Source organism: Elephas maximus, chromosome 3 (assembly GCF_024166365.1).
Source record: "Elephas maximus indicus isolate mEleMax1 chromosome 3, mEleMax1 primary haplotype, whole genome shotgun sequence".
NCBI lineage: Eukaryota > Metazoa > Chordata > Mammalia > Proboscidea > Elephantidae > Elephas > Elephas maximus.
Genome location: NC_064821.1, coordinates 86003592 through 86027178, shown reverse-complemented (window position 1 = coordinate 86027178; position 23587 = coordinate 86003592). Strand labels below are relative to the sequence as shown.

The 23587-nt window shown below is 41.2% G+C and overlaps 1 protein-coding gene across 9 annotated transcripts in view; it reads right to left on the bottom strand.

The window, feature by feature from the left end:
• Positions 1-23587, bottom strand: part of ST3GAL3 (ST3 beta-galactoside alpha-2,3-sialyltransferase 3) — a 283098-nt gene that overhangs the window by 162219 nt on the left and 97292 nt on the right. For 2 of the 9 annotated variants that reach the window (XM_049879047.1, XM_049879044.1), the window contains exon 4: positions 7422-7558. The exons of the other annotated variants lie outside the window; for them this stretch is intronic. In XM_049879047.1, the coding sequence (XP_049735004.1) occupies positions 7422-7542 (121 nt within the window). In that variant the 5' untranslated portion in view covers positions 7543-7558. The remainder of the gene's footprint in view (positions 1-7421; positions 7559-23587) is intronic. 9 annotated transcript variants of the gene reach the window in all.

Here is a 23587-nt window from a genome sequence, read left to right as displayed (position 1 = left end):
TCTGCAAGGCCAATTAAGGCCAGACTCCTGCGCTTTCACAATCAGCAGAGCTGCGGTGAGAGTTTCAATCCCCTGCTTCAAACCGAAGATAATGACTAGGACACACAACTCAACAGAAGGCTGGCCTCCCTTACCCTTGGGCAATTGAAAGCTTTTCCTGAGAATAATTCTAGTTTTGCTCCAACTCAGACATGCACGTGCAGACTTTCCTTAATATATCAAGAACTTAGAAAAATCAAGAAGGAAAACAAAACAAAAAGGCTTAAAAAATAAGCTAAGAACACAATTTGCAAAAATAGCTAGTTTCAAAGTTTAATACTCTTCCAACAATCCTATTTTATCACTCCGTGAAAAAGAAAACCTCATATACTAGCTGAGGAGCCACTACTCTTCCCCAGGTGGCCACAGCCTGGGGGCAACTATCCTGCTACTTACTTGCTCCTCAGACCTGGGGCTCCCTTGGAAGAACAACAGATCCCTTCCAGAGAGGACACAGAAGGTTTTTTCCCCTCATTGCAAACTCACATGCCAGAGGCCAGGCAAGAATATAACATCAACGAGGGAAGTGGGCAAGTATAAAGCTCTTTCACAGCAGCTCACACCACTTGGTTCCATTTAAAACAATCTTCTGAAATGTCTGTTTTCCCAATTCATGGCTTTTTCCCCACACATCTTTTCTGTATAGTAACCATAATTATATCTATGGTTTATTATGGCACCTTAAGTTTATTTTATACACACATACATACGCTGCATATTAAACATGTAAGGACACTTTGTATTTCTAAAGAAATTACGTCCTTGCCATGGCATCTTGGTCTATCTTTAGTTTTCTCTCATTTGTTCTCAGACATGAGCACCAGAAATGTTTCAGTTTATTGTTTACTATAAGTAAAAGCAACTGTGTGTGCCCAATGATGATAAATGACAACTAACACTTGGCTTCAGTGTCACAGAAGTATCTTGAGGCCGCACGCCCTGTCTAAGGGGCAGCCCTACCAGCTCCAGCTAACTGCCAGGCAGAAATGCTGGCCCAACGTTGCCAGATCTTCTAATTTTTCTCAAGCCAGGCATCTGGCTTTCTCAATTTGTAAATATTGGCAATGGTTTGAGAAAAATGTAAAGACTATGTGGGTAAACCAAAAGGTGTGTATGGGTAGGATTCAGCAAATGGGCTAATCATTTGCAAACTCTGCCCCAGACTGAGAGCATGTGAGGGCTAGGACCATTTCTCTTTTGTGACTGCACACAGTAGATACTCAAATAAACATTTGTTGACTGTTATTATCAACAAGATTCTTTGGTCACAATAATCAGAATTCAAATCAAATTAGTGTAACAGGATGCTAAAACAGAATGTTTCAGCTAAGCCTCTAAAATGATAAACTTCAGACACCAAAGTGAGGTGCTTAAACTGAGATGCAAATTTGCAATGGAAATATCTAAAAACTCGTTACATAATTCTTAAGGCCCTCCCTACATCAAATATAAATTGTTAGAGATTACGGGGGGAGAGAACTTGCAGAATTTCTCTGGAGAACTGTGTTATGAACCCCACCTCCTCAAGGGGCAGAACGGGTAGTACTTGTCTCTACGGGACCCTCAAAGTTTGAGAAATAAATGGACTAACTGATGCCCAACTCAATCTGACACATCTAAAGGACAAAAGAGGGCTGGCTGGCTGCAGGAGAGCTGCTTGGGACTGGCCTGCACTCCAGAATTTCTTGCAGAAAAGGATGCATGAATGAGCTAGGGTGGGGCAGTGCTGGGTACTTCACAGACAGAGGCGGGGGGCAGACATCCAGATTCCTAGGAGCTCTCAGAAGGAATGTGTGAGGAGGCTAAGGTGAGCGCATTACTTGCATTAGGGGAATTGCAGATGAAAGGTCCCAAGATGGAGGGGGAGCTCCAAAAAATGTACAAAAGCACCCCCACAAAGTCAGCTTTAAACACCTGCCAGGTCCAGAGAGGGCAACACCATCTTATGCCTTTTCTGCCCACATTCTCTCTCTCCTTTCTTCACCCCAGAAACCCTGGTGGCATAGTGGTTAGGTGCTACAGCTGCTAACCAAAAAAAGGTCAGCAGTTCGAATCCACCAAGTGCTCCTTGGAAACTCTATGGGACAGTTCTACTCTGTCCTGTAGTGTTGCTATGAGTTGGAATCAACTCTATGGCAACGGGCTTGGCTTGCTTGGGCTTCCTTACCCCAGCAAGGTCAGAAACAGCAGCCAGCTGGGGGAGGAGGTGAAGGAGAAAAAAGCAGGGCCCATTTTCTTCTCTTGGTAGGCCCCAGCTGGAATTAAGCCCTACTGGAGGGGAGGGGAAGTACTGCAGCTTTGAATGAATTGGAATCTATGACAATTACATAAAAAAAAAAAAATTACATAGGACATTTTAATTTCTGAATTGGCGGCTCAATGTGAGCAGAGGATTTTTGTACTGCAGGGGCATCAGAACATACACTGGACTTTCCTCATTGGAACATTTTAATGTGACAGTGAGAGACAAAATAAGACACATGTCTGTAATTATCCTGCAATTGTTCCTAAATGTTCAATATACTGGTTGTACTAACTTAGGCAGACTGCCATATCTTTCTCCCTCAGAGCAGCTGGTGGGTTTCAGCTGCAGACTTTTTGGTTAGCAGCTGAGTGCTTAAACATTGTGCCACCAAGGTTCCCCATAATAGGTATAAACTCCTGTTAAAATGGGCCACTAACCAAGATACAATTAAGCCCTTAGATCATTTATCATCCCCATTTCTCTCATCCTCATTCTGCTGTGGGTTTTTTACTTCTCTGGCTCTACCTCCTATTTAAAACCTTCTCACAATGCCTTTTGAACTCCCTATTCCAATCACTTGGCTTACCTCCTTCTACCTTCTGCCCCAACTGGCTCTACCATGTGAGACCCTGCTTTTCTTGCAGTTCTCAAGGGGAGGCTGCTCTTTCTCTTACATACCAAGTACCTCTGGGTAGTGAAAAGGGATTCCTGATGATGTACTGAGTATAATTTTCTCTATTTTTCCTGTGCTTGGGGTTTGTTGAGCTTCTTGGGTCTGTGGGTTTATTGTTTTAATGAAATTTGAAAAAATTTCAGCCATTATTTCTTCAAATAATGAAAAGACTCCAATTACAATGTATCAGGCTGCTTGAAGTCTCACAGCTCACTGATGCTCTGTTCTTTTTTTATTTTCAGCCGTTTTTTCCCCTGTGTCTCATTTTGGATACTTTCTATTGCTGTCTTCCAGTTTACTACTCTTCTGCAGTGTCTAATTTGCTGTTTATCCATCCAATGAATTTTTTTTTCTCATCTTGACATTGTATTTTTCATCTCTGAAAGTTATTTTTTATGTCTTCCATGTCTCTCCTTAATATGTTCATGCTTTCCTCCATCTTTTTGAACATATGAAACATGGTTTAATGTCCTTGTCCAGGCATGGCTGAGAAGAGGCTGTCCTGATTGAAGAACTGTATCCTGAACCTGAATTGGAACCTGTTACCTCCCTAATAAACCCCATAATCACGAGTACTCTCTGTGAGTTGTGTGGCCATTGCAATGAATTATGGAACCCAGCAAAGAAGCAGAGTGTGCCATGGGAGGGACAACCGGTATAGGAACTGGTAAAGATGGTGAGCGAGGAGGCATGCCTGACTTCCACCTCATAGGAATCAGTCTTGGGGTGTTGATCTTGATTCTCCTTCCCCGTTATGAAGTTAGAGGAGGTCAGACACCTCCACCACGCCATATTTACACCTTGTCTACTAATTCTTTCGTTTGCATCATTTTAAACCTGTTTCTACTGATTGGTTTTTTCCCTCATTATGGGTCGTATTTTCATGCTTCTCTGAATTGCCTGGTAAGTTTTTATTACATGCCAGTCATTGTGAATTTTACCTTGTTGGGTGCAGGGTATTTGTGTCCTTTAAATATTTTCAAGATGCAGTTAAATTACTTAGAAACAGTTTGATCCTTTTAAGGACTGCTTTTAAGCTTCGTAGGCAGGGCAAGAGTGGCCTTTAGTCTATGGTTGATTTTGCACCATTACTAATTTTGCTCTACTGCTGAAGCAATACCCTTCTGAGTATGCTAGGTGATACCCCTTGTTCTATGAAGTTTTCCCACTAGTAGCAGCCCTGCATGAGCTCTAGGGATTATTCTGCCTGCTCCTTTCTAATGCTTCTTTCCCCAGTCTCAGGTAGTTTCCTCATACACATGTGATGATCAGCTGCTGAGGAATCCAAGGGAACCCTCAACAGATCTCCAGAGCTTTCTCTCTTTATGCAGCTCTCTCCTCTCTAGTACTCTGTCCTGTGACTTCTAGCTGCCCTGACCTTCTCAAATCCTCAGCTCTGTTTCCTCAATTTAGAAAGACTTTTGGGTTCTATGTGGGTTCTCCCTCCCTGTGCTGTGGCCTGAAAACTCTCTCCAGGCAGGTAGCTTCACCAATTACAATCTAATCTCATTTGTTTCCCTTCTTTCAGAGATTAGTATTGTGCATTGTCTATTGTACAATGTTTTAAAAAACTTTTTTTCATTTATTTTGTTTGGTTTTTATAGTCATTTCCTCCTCTTTCTTCACTTTTGCCTTATCCAGTACGGACTTCAACTTGCTCAACACTCAGTTTAGCTTGCCCAACTATCTTTCCACTGCACTCAAATCTCTTACTCCTACCCATCTGTCTCTCCTGAGCGCCAGGCTTTATATCCACTAGACATTTTCCCTTTGGGGTCTACAGACACCTAAAACTGACGATGCCCTAACTGGAGTTTGTCTTTCCATCCTCACACACACCTAGAACTTGCTCCTCCTCCTAGATTCCCTATCTTAATGAATGGCACCACAGTTCACTCAGCTGCCCAAGCTTGAAATCTGAGCGAATTCCTTGATTCCTCCTTCTCTCCTATTTCATTTAATTAATTACCATGTCCTTTTAATTCTACCTCCTAAATAGATCTCAAATTCACTTATTTTTCTCCATTTCCACTACTCTCGACTAAGCCAGCTTCACCTCTCACCTGGATTACTGCAGCAGCCCCCTACCAGGCTTCCCTGTCTCCTGTCTATTCTTCTCTAATAGACTCTCCATGCTGTAACCAGAGCTATCTTTCTGTAAGATAAAAATGGTTATGTCACAACCCTGCTTAAAACCTTTTAGTGGTCCCTACTGTTCTCAGAATAAATTCCAATCTCTTGGTTTATAAACTTTAGCGATTATTCAAACTTCATTCCCACTCCCCCATATTCTATGATCCAGCTATAGTGAACTATTTTCTCTCCCTCCAAAAGATCTTTACCATTTCAGGTCTTTGTACCTTTCTCCTTTTTTCCTCAATGCCTTTTCACATTGGTTATCTCCTACACATTGTTTCTAAATTACCCATAGTCACCTCACATTCCAAATGCTGCAAATCAGACTCATTTTCACTCTGTACCCTCACTCCTGTCTTTTTTCCTTTTTTTGTAATGGAATTCTCATCTAGTCCTCTGGTGGTGTCAGCTACCTCCCTCATTTCTAAATACAGACTCTCCTCCCTATACCATTGTCTCTGCTTTTCCTTGAATCTTCACTATTGCTTAGGCTATGCAACAACCTCTTAATCTGTCCGTCTTCCAGCCTTATCTTCTGCCACCCCTCTCTGGTATCCTTTATGCCTGTGAGCAACTGCAGATACTATTTTCTCTGTCTGCAATGCTCTCACTCACCTTGCTCACTTGGTAAACATCTACTCATCCTTCAAAACATGGCTGTCACCAAAGCTAAACCCGAAAGATTTTTTTTATTACCACAAGGAACTTCATGATTTTCCCTCCGCCTACCTTTCCAGCCCCATCTTACACTATTTTTTGTGCTCTGTGCTCTGGTCATCCTGGCCTTTTTTCAGTTCCTTGAATAAGTCATGAGTGTTTTCAACATAGGACTTTTTCTTACAAGCAGTTTCTTCTACCTAAAATGTGCCCTCACCTCTTTATTTGGTTGATCCCTGGTCATTCTTTAGACCCTAGTTCAAATGTCCCTTATTTAAGAAAAGCATTCCTTCACCTCCCTGTCTAGTTTGGCTGCCTTCTTACATGTTCTTTTAACATAGTGTACTTATTCCAATTTGTAATTACACATTTATCAGATTATTTGACTGTCTGGCTTTTAAGTTGATTTTGTGGATACGCATGTCCTTCCTATAAGCTTCTTTTTCTTTTAAGTTAGCCAGGGTCAGTTTTCGTTGTTTATAATCAAGCAATTCTAACTTACACATATGTGAGTCCTCCTAAAGGGCAAGGACTCACCTCTGTATTTCTAGCACCTGAACTAGGGTCTGTCACAGAGTTGGTGTTCCATAAACGTGCTGAACAAGTGGAAGGAATAACTGAGTGACCACCTGACTAAGACAGCCTAATAAGCAGCCCTAAACCATTTCCTTAGCCTCTACCAAAAAGAGACACAAGATAAGAAAAACATGGATTCTTCATCTTCCTCCAGCCCTTCCTGCTAGGGAACAATGTTTGCAGTGGCAGCAATGGCAGCAGCAGTGGTTGCCTCTCCCAGTCACTGACATGGCCAACTTTTACAGTAGTGCTTCCCTTACACTGGCCACTCTTGGCTCCCAGCATATCCAGCTGATTACACAGATCATCTGCCTATCGAGAGCCTTCCCAGGCTCTTCTTAGGAACAACTGCTTGCTGCCCTGTTTATTTAGTACCTCTCTCCATATATTTTTCAATTTCTGGCTTTTACTTGCAGATTCCCTTCTGACAGCCCCCAATTCACCAAGGTAATTCCTTCCCACTACTTATAAATGTTTAACCTTCTCTACAAGGACTTCCTAAGCCTCCTGAGTGACCAGTGACTACCCCATGTCCATCCCAAACAGGGATCTTACCTGACAAGTCTTCTACTGTCAACCTCAGGCACGTATTCATGGAACTGTTACTGATGGTCTAATTTGTTGCCTGACTTACAGGGAAGCATAAGCATAATTTTTAAGTGATCAGGAAGGCACAGGCATAGTGCTTTGGGAATACAGGAGGAGAGCTTTGTTACCAGTGGGACTGGGCAAGGCTACAGATCCCAGAGCATCTCACTTTATACAACTGTGTGAGTGCACTGCCTGTGAATTTAGCTTCTACAAAGGAAGTGCTATTTTGAGCACACCAACACTTCAGGGCCAATTCATCTCTGGGGGAGCTGGCAGGAAAGCCCAAGTCTCACCAGAAGTCCACTGATCACAAATCCGTAATACGAACAGAAGACTCTGGGCTTTCAAGTCAACCAAGCATAATATGTGCTGATATTCACATATAGCTCTTCTAGCACCTGGAGATACTCTCCTCCCAGGTATCAAAGAAGCAAGTCAGCGGCTGGGCAGTGAAGGAGAAATGTTTAGTCTGCTGGCTTAGGCTTGCTGCCTCAAGTCACTGACCAAGGAGCATATGTGTGTTGTGTCCTTTGCCTGGCTCCAGATGGGAAGTGACACAGGTGATGCAAATCTCTGCTCTTCTCTTCCTGCACCTGGTTACCACAATGCAGGGCTGTGAATGCATAGTTTTTTCCAGATGCCTGAAAAAAAAAAGTCTTTGACAATTAACCATTAACCCTTCCATTGCTACTTCAAAGGGGTAAGTCAGAGACTTTAGCTGCAGTAAAAGGCATACATGAATTTACGGAAGAAAACTGGGGAACAGACTTAAACTAGAAGGGTCAGAAATTGGACATCACAAAAGGAAGCCATGCACCAAAGTGTGTATGCACCTAATAATGAAACTTCTCTCTGTATAAATCAAAATTAACAGAATTACAAGAAGAAACACATAACACGTCACCCATCATCACAATCAGAAACACATATACTACTGAAAAATGAAAAATCAGGCTCACAAAATCAGTAAGAATAAAGAAGATTTGAACAGAACAATTAATAAATCTGAACTGACACTCAGAGAACCTCATATTCCGAAAATGGAGAACATATATTCTTTTCAAGCATGTTTGGAATGTTTATGAAAACTGACCACCTGCAAAGCCATCAAGTAGGGTCAGTCCCTATCACTTGTTTACTTAATTTAAGTATGGGGAGGTTATCAAGCAGAAACAAATTTTCCAAATTTCTGATTTTCATTTATAGGTTCAAATTTTATCACTGGCAACAAAATACCATCGGTATGAAGTGACAGGTTCACTTCCTTCATTTTCAAGGAAATGTCTGCCAAATTCCAAAGTCTCAAAAATCATAGTTTATCTGACAGCTGTTATTTCAGGTAAAAATGGTGTTCCAAGAAACGTGGTTAATTCCGTTCACAACACAATCACACAAGTACATTCTCCTCTCCACAACCATTGCACTTCAGTATGCAGCAGACATGTTCTATGCATATTCTCATGTCACCACAGAGAATACTACAAAGATGTGTACTCAAGGGTTAAGATTTAATAAGATTAATAATTTTTGCTGCTTCATCAAGTACATTTTTAAATAAAAATTTTGTTTGTTTTTTTGTTTTACTGTGTGCGTGAAGGAAACCCCAGTCGTGTAGTGGTTAAGTGCTATGGCTGCTAACCAAGAGGTCGGCAGTTCGAATCCACCAGGCGCTCCCTGGAAACTCTATGGGGCAGTTCTACTCTGTCCTATAGGGTCGCCACGAGTCGGAATCGACTCGACGGCAGTGGGTTTGGTTTTGGTTTGGTTTGTGTGTGTGAAAAAGACAACAACAACTACTGGTACAGTTCAGTGTCACTTCTTTGATTCATGCTAAAGCTTCAGAAGTTCTATCCACCCTTACTTTTGAATCATCAGTGAAAAAGGCAAGGGAGTCTCGGTATTATTATGAAAATAGTTTTAACCTCACTGACCACCTGAAAGGGTCCTGGGGACCCCCAAGTCCATAGACCACACTTTGATAGCAACCATTACAAAGCCTGAGTATCTGTTTTTACAAGAGTTAGCCGACTTCTACTGCTGACCCTATCCCAGGAAGAGGCCTGGTTCTCACCACCTTTAGAGCAATGTCTCCAGCATATAATAACTACAGCATCCTCCTTACAGTAGGAGTGAAACCCTGGCAGAAACAAGGGTGTACTGATCTCTTCAGCCCTTAAGATGGCTAGACCCCACCTCAACACTTGGGAGCCAACACCTCTGGCTGCAAACAGCCTTGTCTGGGGCTCCTCTGAGGACAGTCTTGGCAAAGCAGGATCTGATAATGGCCTCTGGTCCCCACAAGCAGTGAGCACTTGGGAGCCACTGAAGAATCACAGCCCAGCTGTGACATCCTGACTGCAACTAAGGGAGTGGTACTACACCTGGATATCCATCGTGGGCACAGCAGCCTGTGGAGCTGCAGAAAGAGCATGTCCTCCAGGTGCTCAGGGAGCAGAGTGTTGTCCAAGTAGTGCTGATCAGCGACAGGCAGACCAGGGGAAGGCTCCTAGTGGGGCACAGCTGCAGGTGGAGACCAAAATACCTGTCCTTACATACACCCAATATCTCAGTATACTTGCAGCTAATGTAGTTTTTCACAGTCTCCAAGCTGGCTGGGGTGACTGCTCTAAGAATGCATGCGCAGACCGAGGGAGACACACTGGTGAGGATGCCATGTGACAAAAGCGTCAGAAATTGGACTGATGCATCTACAAGCTAAGGAACGGCAAGGACTGCTGACCCGATGACCCCAGAACCAAGGAGAGAGGCATGGAACGGACTCTCCCTCAGTCTTCCAGGAGGAAAGAGGCTTGCCAACACCTTGATTTTGGATTCATAGCCTCCAAAACTGTGTTTTAAGTAAAAAGAAGAAGAAAAATGCATGTGCATTATGGAATAGAGCTTCATACTATTTTGAAATACTTAATATTTCAAAGTATATTCATTACTATAAAAAGATGAGATTAGATTTGCACTATCACAAAAAAATTCGATTTTACAATTTTGATGAAGAAAAAGAAGAGCTGGTGGATTTTTAAAGTATAATTTCAACTGCTGTAAACTTTTGAATGAGTGTAAAAATGGTTTTACATTTTTTTTTACCAGTTGTGTGGGCAAAATTTCTCCTTGATGATGACAATTGAGTATTTTTGAAGGCAGCATCATTAAAAAGCCTTGACAGGAGTTATGTGAAATGTTTTCAGGCATAAAAAAAAATTATGAACACTGAAACGAGCTCAAGTTTTTAAGTTAAAAACTTGAAAGATTTATTTTTATGTTTTATAGCAACCCAACATATAATATCTTCCTTAATACTTGTATTTTATTTTGCTCATAATCTATAATACTTAAAAATGATAAATGTTTCCATGATGCCTTAGATTGCCCCCAACCCCCCTCCCGTTGATCTCAGTATGGCAGACACATGTTACTACTTTCTTCCTGTGCTCTGATGTGGAACAGCTGGGAGCACAGCGCTGCGTAGTGAGATCCTGCTCTAGGATGAAAGAATCCTTCCTGAAAGTTTCATAAGCGAACTGTCCTATCACAGCCCCACCTTCAGGCCGCTGACCCCCCCCCCAGAATGAAATTTCAGTGAATACAGGTGCACATCATGAGCCTAACGTGCTACTGGAATTTTCGGTTTCCAGTGATTCACTTCCTATTCATTCTAAAGAACCACCACTAATTTCCATGAGCTGTCACTCTGCTTTGCATAAAGCAGATGCTTATTAAATAACTGCTGATGATGACAGCCATGAATATCTCCCGTGAAGACCGGTTTGAAGAGTATTATTGAGAAATAGAAAGTTTAATATTCTATGGGACAAAATTACGGACTTGGTTCTATAAGATTACAGTGCTTCATATGATAATGCACATGCAGTGTGATTAATTACTTTTGTGTGTGGCCTTTCTGGCCATTGGCTTGTAACTCCTACCCAGTGACTATGTGATGGGGTGACTGTGGCCTACCAAAGGGATTGGTCAGTTTCTCCTTAAAGAGAGCCAATTCCAGAGCAGAGGAGAGGAACCCACCACTGAAGAAGGACAGACCTGGCAGCAAGATGGTGCAGCGGACTTCCCAGCCCAAAGACAGAGAAAGCTGAGCGCCTTTGGGCAGAAACTGGGGGCCAGGGAAAGGCGTGCCTGCGAGCACAGCTGGGGAGAGGCTATCCTGATGGAAGAGCTATATCCTGAGTACTCTTGAGCCTGAACTGTAACTGTTACTTCCCTAATAAACCCCATAATTGTGAGTCTGGCCTGTGAGTTCTGTGCAGCCATTGAAATGAATGATCGAACCCAGTAGACAGTGCTGTGGGAGGGACAGCTGGTGTCAGCATTGGTAGAAATAGCGAAGAGAGGAGACATGTCTGACATCAGAGGAATCAGCCTGGGACTGTTGATCTTGGTTCTCCTTTCCCCTTGTGAGGTTAGAGGAGGTCAGATACCACCTCCAAGCCGTTTTTACAGCACAAAAGCCATACAGGCAGGTTAGGCCATTAGGTAAAAAAAACTCCAACCAGACAAGAGAAGAAGCCGCCACAAGATCTTTTTTTAAAAGAGGTCTTTAGCTCCAATCTCTGCGCTATGATGACTTGCTAAATGCAAGAGTATAGGAGTAAATGGAACAAGGACCTACACTGATCAAAATACACCCCTAATTTTTTTTAATTAATTTACTTTATTGTGCTTAGGTGAAAGTTAACAAAGCAAATTAGTTTCTCATTAAACATTTAATAGACATATTGTTTTGTGACATTGGTTGCCAATCCCGCAACGTGTTAACATTCTCCCCCTTCTCGACCTTGGGTTCCCCATTTTGATTTGTTCAGCTTTCCTATCCCCTCCTGCCTTCTCCTCCTTGACCCTGGGCTAGTGTGCCCATTTAGTCTTGTATATATGGTTGAACTACATGTGTTATTGTATGTTTTATAGACCTGTCTAACTTTTGGTCAAAGGGTGAGCCTCAGATACGCCTTGAATACTGAGTTAAAAGGGTGTCCGGAGGCCATACCTTCAGTGTGTCTCCGGTCTCTGTCAGACCAGTAAGTCTGGTCTTTTTTTTTTTTTTTGAGTTTGAATTTTGTTCTATATTTTTCTCCAGCTCTGTCCAGGACCCTCTATTGTGATCCCTGTCAGAGCAGTTGGTGGTTGTAGCTGGACACCATCTAGTTGTGCTGGACTCAGTCTGGTGGAGGCCGCGGTAGTTGTGGTCCCTTAGTCCTTTGGACTAATCTTTCCCTTGTATCTTTGTTTTTTTTTATTCTCCCTTGCTCCAGAAAGGGTGGGGCCAATAGACTTAGATGGTTGCTCACAAGCATTTAAGACCCCAGATGCTACTCACCAAAGTATGATATAGAACGTTTTCTTTAATAAACCATGTTATGCCAATAGAGCTAGATGTCCCCCAAGACCCTGGTCCCTAGCCCTCATCCCAGTAACTCAGTCCCTCAGGGAGTTTGGATGGGTCTATGAATCTTCTTTGACTTTGCCTCGGTCAAGTTGTGCTGACTGCCCCAGTACTGTGTACTGTCTTACCCTTTACCAAAGTTACCACTTATCTATTGTCTAGTTAGTGTTTTTCCTTCCCCCTGCCCCACAGCCATCAAAGATTGTTTCTTTCTGTGTGTAAACCTTTTCATGAGTATTTATAATAGTGGTCTCATACAATATTTGTGCTTTTGTGACTGACTTATTTCACTCAGCATAATGCCCTCCAGATCCATCCATGTTGTGAAATGTTTCACAGATTCATCATTGTTCTTTATCATTGTGTTGTATTCCATTGTGTTTATATACCATAGTTTGTTTATCCATTCATCATGTTAATGGGCATTTAGGTTGTTTCCATCTTTTTGCTATTGTGAATAATGAACATGGGTGGGCATATGTCTATTCGTGTGACGGCTCTTATTTCTCTGGGATATATTCCTAGGAGTGGGATTGCTGGATCCACATGGTATTTCTATTTCTAGCTTTTTAAGGAAGCGCCACATCATTTTCTAAAATGGTTATACCGTTTTCATTCCCACCAGCAGTGCACAGGAGTTCTAATCTCCCTGCAGCCTCTCCAACATTTGTTATTATCTGACTAGTGCCAATAATGCTGGGGTGAGATGGTATCTCATTGTAGTTTTGATTTGCACTTTTTTTTTTTTAATGCCTAGTGATCATGAGCATTTCCTCATGTGTCTGTTAGCTGCCTAAATGTCTTCTTTGGTAAAGTGTCTGTTCATCTTCTTTGCCCATTTTTTAACTGGATTATTTGTTTTTTTGTTGTAGAGGTGTTGGATTTTCCTATAGACTGTAGAGAGCAGACCTTTGTTGGATATGCCATAGTCAAAATTTTTTTTCCCAGTCTGTAGGTTCTCTTTTTACTCTTAAGGCAAAGTCTTTTGATGAGCATAAGTGTTTAATTTTTAGAAGATCCCAGTTATCTAGCTTATCTTCCAGTGTTTGTGTATTGTTGGTTATGGTTTGTACTCTATTTATGCCTTATTTCTGAAGAAATGGTACTGTGTAGTCTCCAATCAAAGTCAAAGGTGCTATTAAACGGAAGTAATACAAGCAAAGGCTTCGGTGGAGAAGGAAGGAGGCAACACTCCCAAATGAATTGTCCAACATGTCTGATGAAGGGAAAGACTAAGAGCAACTATCATTTATTGCACATCTACTATGTATTCATGTAGCTCTCAGGACTCTCATCTACATTCTCAACCTAATCCTTACAACAACCCTTCGAGGCAGCTATTATCTCTATTCTATGGATGAGGAAACGGAGGCTTAGAGGGGGGAATAACATATTCAAGATTCCCATCCAGTAAGTGGACTAGCTGGGATGTTGTTAAACCAACCTAGTTCTTAATCTGAAGCTTCTTTTCTTTATATTATGCTGCACTGACTCTCAGAGGAAACAAGAAAAGTGGACCCTAATACCAGAAGAGCAGCTACCACAAAGGCAATTATCTACTATTCCCACCCCACCCCCCATCCCAAGGGTGTTGTCAAATGGCCCTAGCCATGCCCAACAAAGGCTGGCCAAAGTGCAAACAGCTCCCACATCTCAAGTCAGGGAAATAAATCAGAAAATGAGATCAATTAATCAAAGACAAACTAAAATAGGAAAAGCAGTTTCATAAAATAAACAGAAAAATTCACTGACCCAGACTAAATTAACTGACCCAGTAAAATAGCTGAGAGGTTCACAAGCTAAAAACCAATCTCAAATGAGTGTATGCTGCGGGCGGGGGAGGCCAGTGAGAAGCTTATGAAAAGACGGAGTCCCTGTGATTTGAGTCTTTTATCAGAGCACAGCAGAGCTCTGCTCCCATGTGGCACTACTGGGGGCCCATGGAGAATGGAACCTCCCTGGCCCTAATTAAGAGGATCACAGGCTATTGAAAGAGCCCTGGAAGCTTCTCATCATAGGAAGAAGCCCCACCCCAGTACAGCCAAAGAAGTCACTGTACCTCTTCTCCCCACTTTGTCCTGGGAAAACAGCAGATGTCTAGGGCTGGGTACTGAAGTGAATCCAATTCTATTCATGATATCAAGTGTGTATAGGACATACTAGGCATCTTGACCTAAGTGGCAGAAGATTATGTCAAAAGAGTAGATGGTACAGGGGGAAAAAAACAGGTTCATTCTGCAGTTTCTATCTAAAACTTTATGGTGCTTACCATCTAGTAGGGTAGATAAGTTATAAATACTCACCAAGCAATTATTAAACAAAATAATGATTCCTTCTCCCCCAAAATATTTTTTCCCGTTTGTAAAAATGACACATGCTTACTGTAAAAATCCAAACACAAAACAACTTAGGAAGAATGAAGTAAAACCATTTACAATAGCCACCCCCACCAAAGAAGATAAAATACTTAGGAATAAATCTAACCAGATATATAAAAGACTTATACAAAGAAAACTACAAGACACTACTGCAAGAAACCAAGAGACCTACATAAGTAGAAAAACATACGTTGCTCATGGATTGGAAGACTCAACATTGTGAAAATGTCTATTCTACCCAAAGTTATCTATAGATACAATGCAATCCCGATCCAAATTCCAATGGCATTTTTTAATGAGATGGAAAAACAAATCACCAACTTCATATGGAAAGGGAAGAGGCCCCTGATAAGTAAAGCACTACTGAAGAAGAAGAACAAAGTGGGAGGCCTCACGCTACCTGATTTTAGAACCTATTACACTGCCACAGTAGTCAAAACAGACTAGTACCGGTACAACAACAGATACGTAGACCAGTGGAACAGAATTGAGAATCCAGATGTAAATCTCTAAAATCTATAAGATAATGTAAAACCTCAACAACAAAAAGACAAATCACCCAATTAAAAAATGGGCAAAGGATATGAACAGGCACTTCACCAAAGAAGACATTCAGGAGAACAGATACATGAGGAAATGCTCATAATCATTAGCCATCAGAGAAATGCAAATCAAAACTACAATGAGATACCATCTCACCCCACCAAGGCTAGCATTAATCCAAAACACACAAAATAATACATGTTGGAGAGGTTGTGGAGAGACTGGAACACTTATACACTGCTGGTGGGAATATAAAATGGCACAACCACTTTGGAAATAGATTTGGCACTTCCTTAAAAAGCTAGAAATAGAACTGCCATACGATCCAGAAATCTCATTCCTTGGAATATATCCTAGAGAAATAAGAGCCATCACATGAATAGATAAATGCACACCCGTGTTCATTGCAGCACTGTTTACAATAGCAAAAATATGGAAAACAACCAAGGTGCCCATCAATGGATGAATGGATAAACAAATTATGGTATATTCACACAATAGAATACTAGGCAAAAATAAAGAGCAATGATGAATCCGTGAAACATCTCATAACATGGAGGAATCTGGAAGGCATCATGATAAGTGAAATTAGTTGCAAAAAGACAAATATTCTATGAGACCACTATTGTTAGAACTCAAGAAAAGGTTTAAACGCAGAAGAAAACATTTTTGATGGTTACGAGGGTGGGGAGGAAGGGAAAGGGGTATTCACTAATTAGATAGCAGACAAGAATTATTTTAGGTGAAGGGAAGGTCAACACACAATACGGGGAAGTCAGCACAACTGGACTAAACCAAAAGCTAAGAAGTTTCCTGAATATAATCAAACACTTCGAGGAACAGAGTAACAGGGGTGGGAGTCCAGGGACCATGATTTCAGGGGGCATCTAGGTCAATTGGCATAACAAAGTTTATTAAGAAAACGTTCTGCATCCCACTTTGGTAAGTGGCGCCTGGGGACTTAAAAGCCACCAAGCAGCCATCTAAGATGCAGCAATTGGTCTCAAACTACCTGGAGCAAAGGAGAATGAAGAACACCAAAGACACAAGGAAAGTAAGAACCCAAGAGACAGAAAGGGCCACATAGACCACAGACTCTATCAGCCTGAAACCTGAAGAACTAGATGGTGCCCAGCTACTACCAATGACTGCCCTGACAGGGAACACAAGACAGAATCCCTGATGGAGCAGAAGAAAAGTAGCATACAGAACTCAAATTCTAGTTAAAAAACCAGACTTAATTGTCTGAGGCTGGAGGGACCTCAGAGGACATGGCCCCCAGACTCTGTTAGCCCAAAACTAAAACCATTCCTGAAGCCAACTCTTCAGACAAAGATTAGACTGGACTATAAGGTATAAATGATACTGATGAGGAGTGTGCTCAAGTAGACACATGAGACTATGTGGGCAGCTCCCGTCCAGAGGCAAGATGAAAAGGCAGGGGGACAGGATCTGGTTGAATGAACAGGGGAAATACAGGGTGGAGAGGAGGAGTATGCTAGCACATAATAGGGAGAGCAACTAGGGTCACGTAACAATGTGTGTCTAAGTTTTTATATAAGAAAGTGACTTCAATTGTAAACTTTCACTTAAAGCACAATAAAGAGAAAAAAAAAAAAAGAGAGAATGAAGTAAGAACCATTTGAAATCCCACTACCTAAAGCTAATTACTGCAAACATTTTGGTAAATATTTTTCCAGAAATCTCTCTATGCATCTAATATATTTGTGAATTTGTACATGTAATTTTACTGTGGCCTCAATATATACTCAACAATATCCTCAACATCGTCTGTCAATAAAATAGAACTGCATCATTTTTAATGACTGTACAATATTCCATTGTATGGATGCATCATTATTTAATCCTTAACTATCCATTAAGTGACAGACATTACTGTTTCTAATTTTCCATACTTCATTCAACAAGTATTTACTGAGCACCTATTATGTACCAAATATTGTTCTAAGTTCCAGGACACAGCGATGAACAAAACAGGCAAGGTCCCCAGTCAAATGAAGGATACATTCTAGTGGCGGAGAATAACAATGTGCAAATAAACAAACAGATAATTTGAAAGAGCGACGAAGAGTAAGAAAGAATTAAGACACGCTGGTATAACAGAGAAGGGCTAGGGGTGAGGGAAGTGAACTACTTCAGATAAAGCGGTATTGGAAGGCCTCTCTGAGGAAGTGATATTTGAATAGAGACCTGAAGACCACTAAGCAAAACAGGAGATAAGGGCATTATAGTCAGAAGAAGCAGCGAGTACAAAAGCCCTGAGGTAGGAAGGGGCCTGGCATATTCAAGGAATGTCTTGAAGGCAGTGAGTGAGGGACAAACGGACTATTGTGGAACTGGAGTGGTAAGCAGGAGATGGCCCGGAGGGCCGTGTAGGTCAGGGTACAGAATCTGCACTTTATTCTAAGTGCATTGTGAAGCCACTTGAGAGCTTTCAAGGGAACAAGACATGATGCGATTTACATTTTTGAAGAATCACTTTGGCTACAATTGGAGAATAGACTGTTGGGAGACAAAAAAATAGGCAGAGGGAGACCAGTTAGGAGATGTTTACTTGTCTAGGGGAGACAGGATGGTACCCTGGACAATGGTGCTAGAGAGAAGTGGCTGGATAAGAACACATCTTGAGGATAGAAAAAGGGGGAGAGGGTGAGGAAGAGGATCAAGATGATTCCTTGGTTTGTGGTTTGAACAGCTAGGTAGCCAGGGAAGAAGGAATGGGAGATGGGAGAAGAACAAGTGCTTTTTTTGTTTGTTTGTTTTTTGGAGGGGTGGATGAGGAGATTAAAGATTTTATTTTTAGGTATCTTAGGCCTGACATACCTAGGTAGTTGGCCTTTTTCATAAAATGGATATAATGGTGATAAATGGGCCTAACAGACTTACAAGATACTCAACAGTCCTCAAGGAGGGAAAACTCATTCCACCCTGCCTCATGTTGCAAAGGGCGGGGAGCACCGGTGTCTTAGTCATCTGGTGCTGTCATAACAGAAATACCACAGGTGGATGGCTTTAACAAAAAGAAAATTTATTTCCTCACGGTAAAGTAGGCTAAAAGTCCAAATTCAAGGCGTCAGCTCCAGGGGGAAGGCTTTCTCTCTCTGCTGGCTGTGGAAGAAGGTCCTTGTCCTCAATCTTCCCATGGTTGAGGAGCTTCTCAGGCACTGGGACCCCGGGTCAAAAGGACACACTCTGCTCCTGGTGCTGCTTTCTTGGTGGTATGAGGTCCCCAACTCTCTGCTTGCTTCCTTTTATCTCTTGAGTGATAAAAGGTGGTACAGGCCACACCCCAGAGAAGCTCCCTTTACCTTGGATCAGGGAGGTGACCTGAGTGAGGGTGTTGTTATAATCCCAACCTAATCCTCTCAACATAAAACTACAATCACAAAATGGACGACAACCACAGAACACTGGGAATCATGGCCTAACTGAGTTGATATACACATTTCTGGGGGGGAGGAGGGCATAATTCAATCCATGACAACTGGCATTTTGTCAGCCCTCCATTGTTCTTCCAGGTCATCTCTCTTCCTCTGAGGTAGACCACAGTCAATAACAATGTTTTGCTCTGACCCATTTCAGGTCTTTCATAAAAAACAACTGAACAGTCTGCCTTGCTAGTCCTAGAGGATATAAAGGAACTGTGGTAGAAACCGCACAGTGGTAGGAGCTCAACCTCCCTGATAATGCTTCTGATTTCTTTGGAGGATGGAGGGTGGGAGAAGGGAACAACAACTCTAATGGACCACAAAGTGAAGGCTGGTATGTAGGTATTTTACCTCTCTCTTCATCAGGCCCTCCTCTTCTACTCCTTCCAAAGGAAACCCATTGCCTTCAAGTCAATTCTGAAAGGAGCTATTAAATCCAAGCTATCATATGGTAAGAAGAGTCACTCTGCCTTAGAAACCTCACATGCCTATCCATGTTCTCCTCTGACTTCCATATCCTCTGGTCCTTTCTAGGACCTCTAATCTCCTCAGTCTATACTAATCCTAGGCAATCTGTACCACTATATCGAGTTTCCGAAATCTCTCCCTCCAAATCAGACTCCACCCAGAGACCCCGGCCTGTATTTCCAACTACTTTCTAGCCACTCATTCTCAAACATGGCTGTGTATTGGAATCACCTGGGACAGCTTTTAAAAATACCAGCTTCCAAATACCATCCCTAGATATTTTGCCTGCAGTTGGGTCTTGTGTCGTGAAAAAGTTTTTTACATGACTCTGGCGCACAGCCAGGTTTGAGAGTCAGTGGCCTAGAGCAGGGATTAGCAAAGTACGGTCCATGGGCAAAATTCACCCTGCCTGTTTTTGTACAGTTTTATTGGAACACAGTCTCATCCATTCATTCATTCATGTATAGCTGCTTTTGCACTCTACAGCTGAGTTGAGTAGTCACAACAGATCGTATGGCCCCAAAAGCCAATTCATAATTCAATCCGTAACACGTACAAAAGTGAATATGAAAAATGTATTACAATTTGAAGAAACAAAAACTAAGCGAGCAGGGTGGGTTCATGTTCAACTTTACTAAATAATGCCAAACTACGTTTCAAAGTGGAAAATACTTTCATGACCTTAGTGGTTGTAGCAACTTACATACTCCCATCCACAGAGGAAGAGAGCTCCTTGTTCCAGCTCACAAAATAATCACTTTCCTGGCTTTGACAGCAATACCTAGCACTTATATGTTCACCCCTAAGCTATACAGTTTATTTTTGCCTGTTTTAAAACTTTATATAAATGGAATCATATCGCTTATATTATTTTCTGTCTTTCCTGATTCATTCAACATTATGTTTGTATGCTACTTCCATGTTATTTGTTCATTTTTGTTGCTATATTAAGTAAATACACAACAAATTATTTATTCTGTCTAGTATTTAAAAATTTTTATTTATCTTGTTCCTGCTGAGAATATATACAGCAAAACATACACTAATTCAATGGTTTCTACATGTATTATTTAGTGACATTGATTATATTCTATAAATTGTACACTCATTCTCACCCTCCTTTTCTGAATTGTTCCTCCACCATTAACATAAATTTACTGGCCCCTAAGGTTCCTACCTAATCTTTTAACTTGCTGTTATCAATTTGATAACATATAGACAGTTCCTAAAAGAGAACACTGCTTAAGGCAGACCTTTTTTACTGGTTAAGCTAAACTATTATTTGGTTTTAAGAAGACTTTAGGGGATATTTTTGGTTTAAGATTTAGATTATTTCAGGGAAATAGTTTCAGGGGTTCATCCAACCTTCATGGCTCCAGGAAGTCTGGAGTCCATGAGAATTTGCAATGCTGTTCTACATTTTCCCCCTTTTGATCAGGATTCTGCTATAGAATCTTTGATCAAAATGTTCAGTAATGGCAGCCAGGCACCATCTAGTTCTTCTGATCCCATGGCAAAGGAGGCAGTTATTCGTGGATGCAGTTAATCACACATTCCACATCCTCCTCCTATTCCTGACTCTCCTCCTTCCTCTGTTGCTCCAGGTGAATAGAGACCAACTGTTGTGCCTTAGATGGCCGCCTGCAAGCGTTTAAGACCCCAGGCACTATGCAATGAACCAGGGGGTAGAACAGAAGCACTAAACATGCTATTAGGCCAATTAACTGAGATGTCCCAATGAAACCATGACCGAAAACCTCCAAACCAAGGAACCAAATCCCATGAGGTTTTTGGCTGTATATAAGCAGCCTCGGCACCTACTCTTTTTCTGGTAGTTGTTGTAAATATATCTATCACACAACTTTTGCCAATTCAACTTTTTACAAGTGTACAACTTAGTGATAGCAATTACAATAATTGGTTGTGCAACTCTATGCTTAATCAATGTGATATTTCTATCACCATTAACACCCCCTTCCATTCTACCCCAAACCAAAAATAACCAAACCCAGTGCCATCAAGTCAATTCCGACTCATAGCAACCCTATAGGACAGAGTAGAACTGCCCCATAGAGTTTCCAAGGAGCGCCTGGCGGATTCGAACTGCCAACCCTTTGGTTAGCAGCCGTAGCACTTAACCACTAAGCCACCAGGGTTTCCCCTTCCACCCCGGTAACCACAAATAAACTTTGTTCTCTGTACATTTGCCCTTTCTTATCTTTTTATATAAGTTAGGTTACACAATATTTGTCCTTTTGTAATTGACTTTTTTAACTCAGTATAATGGCTCCCAGCATGTATCAAGGCTTCATTTCTCCTACTGGCTGAGTAGTATTCCATTGTATGTATTTAACATGTTTTTGTTTATCCATTCATCTGTTGATGGGCATTTAGGTTGTTCCCACCTGTCTTAGTCATCTAGTGCTGCTATAACAGAAATATCACAAGTGGATGGCTTTAAAAAAGAGAAATTCATTTTCTCACAGTCTAGTAGGCTAGAAGTCCAAATTCAGGGTGGCTAGAAGTCCAATTTCAGGGCGTGAGCTCCAGGGGAAGGCTTTCTTTCTCTGTCGGCTCTGGAGGAAGGTCCTTGTCATCAATCTTCTTCTGGACTAGGAGCTTCTCCATGCAGGAACCCTGGGTCCAAAGGACACGCTCTGCTCCCAGCACTGCTGTCTTGGTGGCATGAAGTACACCCTCTCTGCTTCCTTCCCTTTCCTTTTATCTCTTGTAAGATAAAAGGTAGTGCGGGCCACCCTTCAGGGAAACTTCTTTTACCCTGGATCAGGGATATGACCTTAGTAAGGGTGTTACAATCCCACCTGAACGCTCTTTAACATAAAATTATAATCAGAAAATAGAGGACAACCCCACAATACTGGGAATCATGGCCTAACCAAGTTGACACATATTTTGGGGGACACAATTCAATCCATGACACCATCTATTCTTTTTACTTTTGTTGAACACTTGAGTTGTTTCCAATTTTGGGCAATTACAAGCAATCTGCTATCAGTACTTTTATAAGTTAATATGCAAGAGAGTCTAGACTAATATTCAATTATTTCAAATAAATAGAGTAATTTTGAAAAAGAAAACTAATTTAGATCTTCTTTAAGTAGTTTTATAATTTTCTCTATAAAGGTCTTATACATCTTCAGTAGACATATTCCTAGGTACTTTTTTTTAATGCTACTTAAAATTTTTTTTTATGTATTTTACTACTATTTGTTGCTCTCGTGCAGAATTGCAATTGCTATTTATCCACTGGTTTCTATATCCAACATTCTGGCTAAGCTCTCTTATTTTAATAATTATTCAACAGGTTCTTGTTGGCTTTCTATGTACACCATCTTATCATCTGCAGATAATAGCAGTTTCCTTTTTTCTGCTCCAATCCTTATAACTTTTACTTTCCTTACAGATCTAGCCAAGACCTGTAGCAAATGTTAAATAGAAGTACTAACAGCAGACACTCTAGTCTTATTCTAGATTTTAAAGGGAATGCTTTAACATTTCACCGTTAAATATGGCAATTATTATAGCCGAGACTTTCTATCTCTCCATTTGTTTCAAGAAAATTCATTCTTATTTGTCGGAGCATTTTTAAAATCACTGCTTTAAAAAAGTCTGTCAAATTATCCCAACATCTGTGCCATCTCAGCGTTAGCATCTGTTGACTGTCTTTCCCTATGTGAGTTGAGATTGTTCTGGTTCCTTTCTTGGGGGGTTAGGGGTGGAGGTTGGTTTTTAATAAACTTTTTATTTTAGAATAGTTTCAGATTTATAGAAAATTCGTGAATATAACACAGAAAGTTACCGTATAACCCACACCCAGTTTCCCATTGAAAACCTCTTGCATTAGTATGGTACATTTGTTACAACTAACAAACCAATACTGAAATATTATTATTCACTAAAGTCCATATTCAGGTTTCCTTCATTTTTACCTAATGTCCTTTTTCTGTTCCAAGATCCCATCCAGAATACCCCACTACGTTTAGTAGTCAAGTTTCCTTAGGCTCGGTTCACTTGTCATAGTTTCTCAGACTTTCTTTGTTCTTTGTTGAGCTTGACAGCTTTGAGAAATACTGGTCAGGTATTTACACGATGTTCATCAATTAGGGTTTGTCTGAATTTTTTCCTATGATTAGACTCAGTTTATGGGTTTTGGGGAGGAAGACCACAGAGGTAAAGTGTCATTCTCATCATGTGACATCAAGAGTACATACTATCAACCTGACTAATCAGTGTTGATGTTCACCTTGATCTGCTGGATGAGGTAGTGTTTGTCAGGTTTGGGGTAATTTGTTACATAGAAACAGATAACTAAAACACTCACTCACCTTCCGTTATAATCTAAAATCGGCCCTTTACAAACATCACTGATTTAAAGGCAAGCAGCTAAGTGCAAGTGGA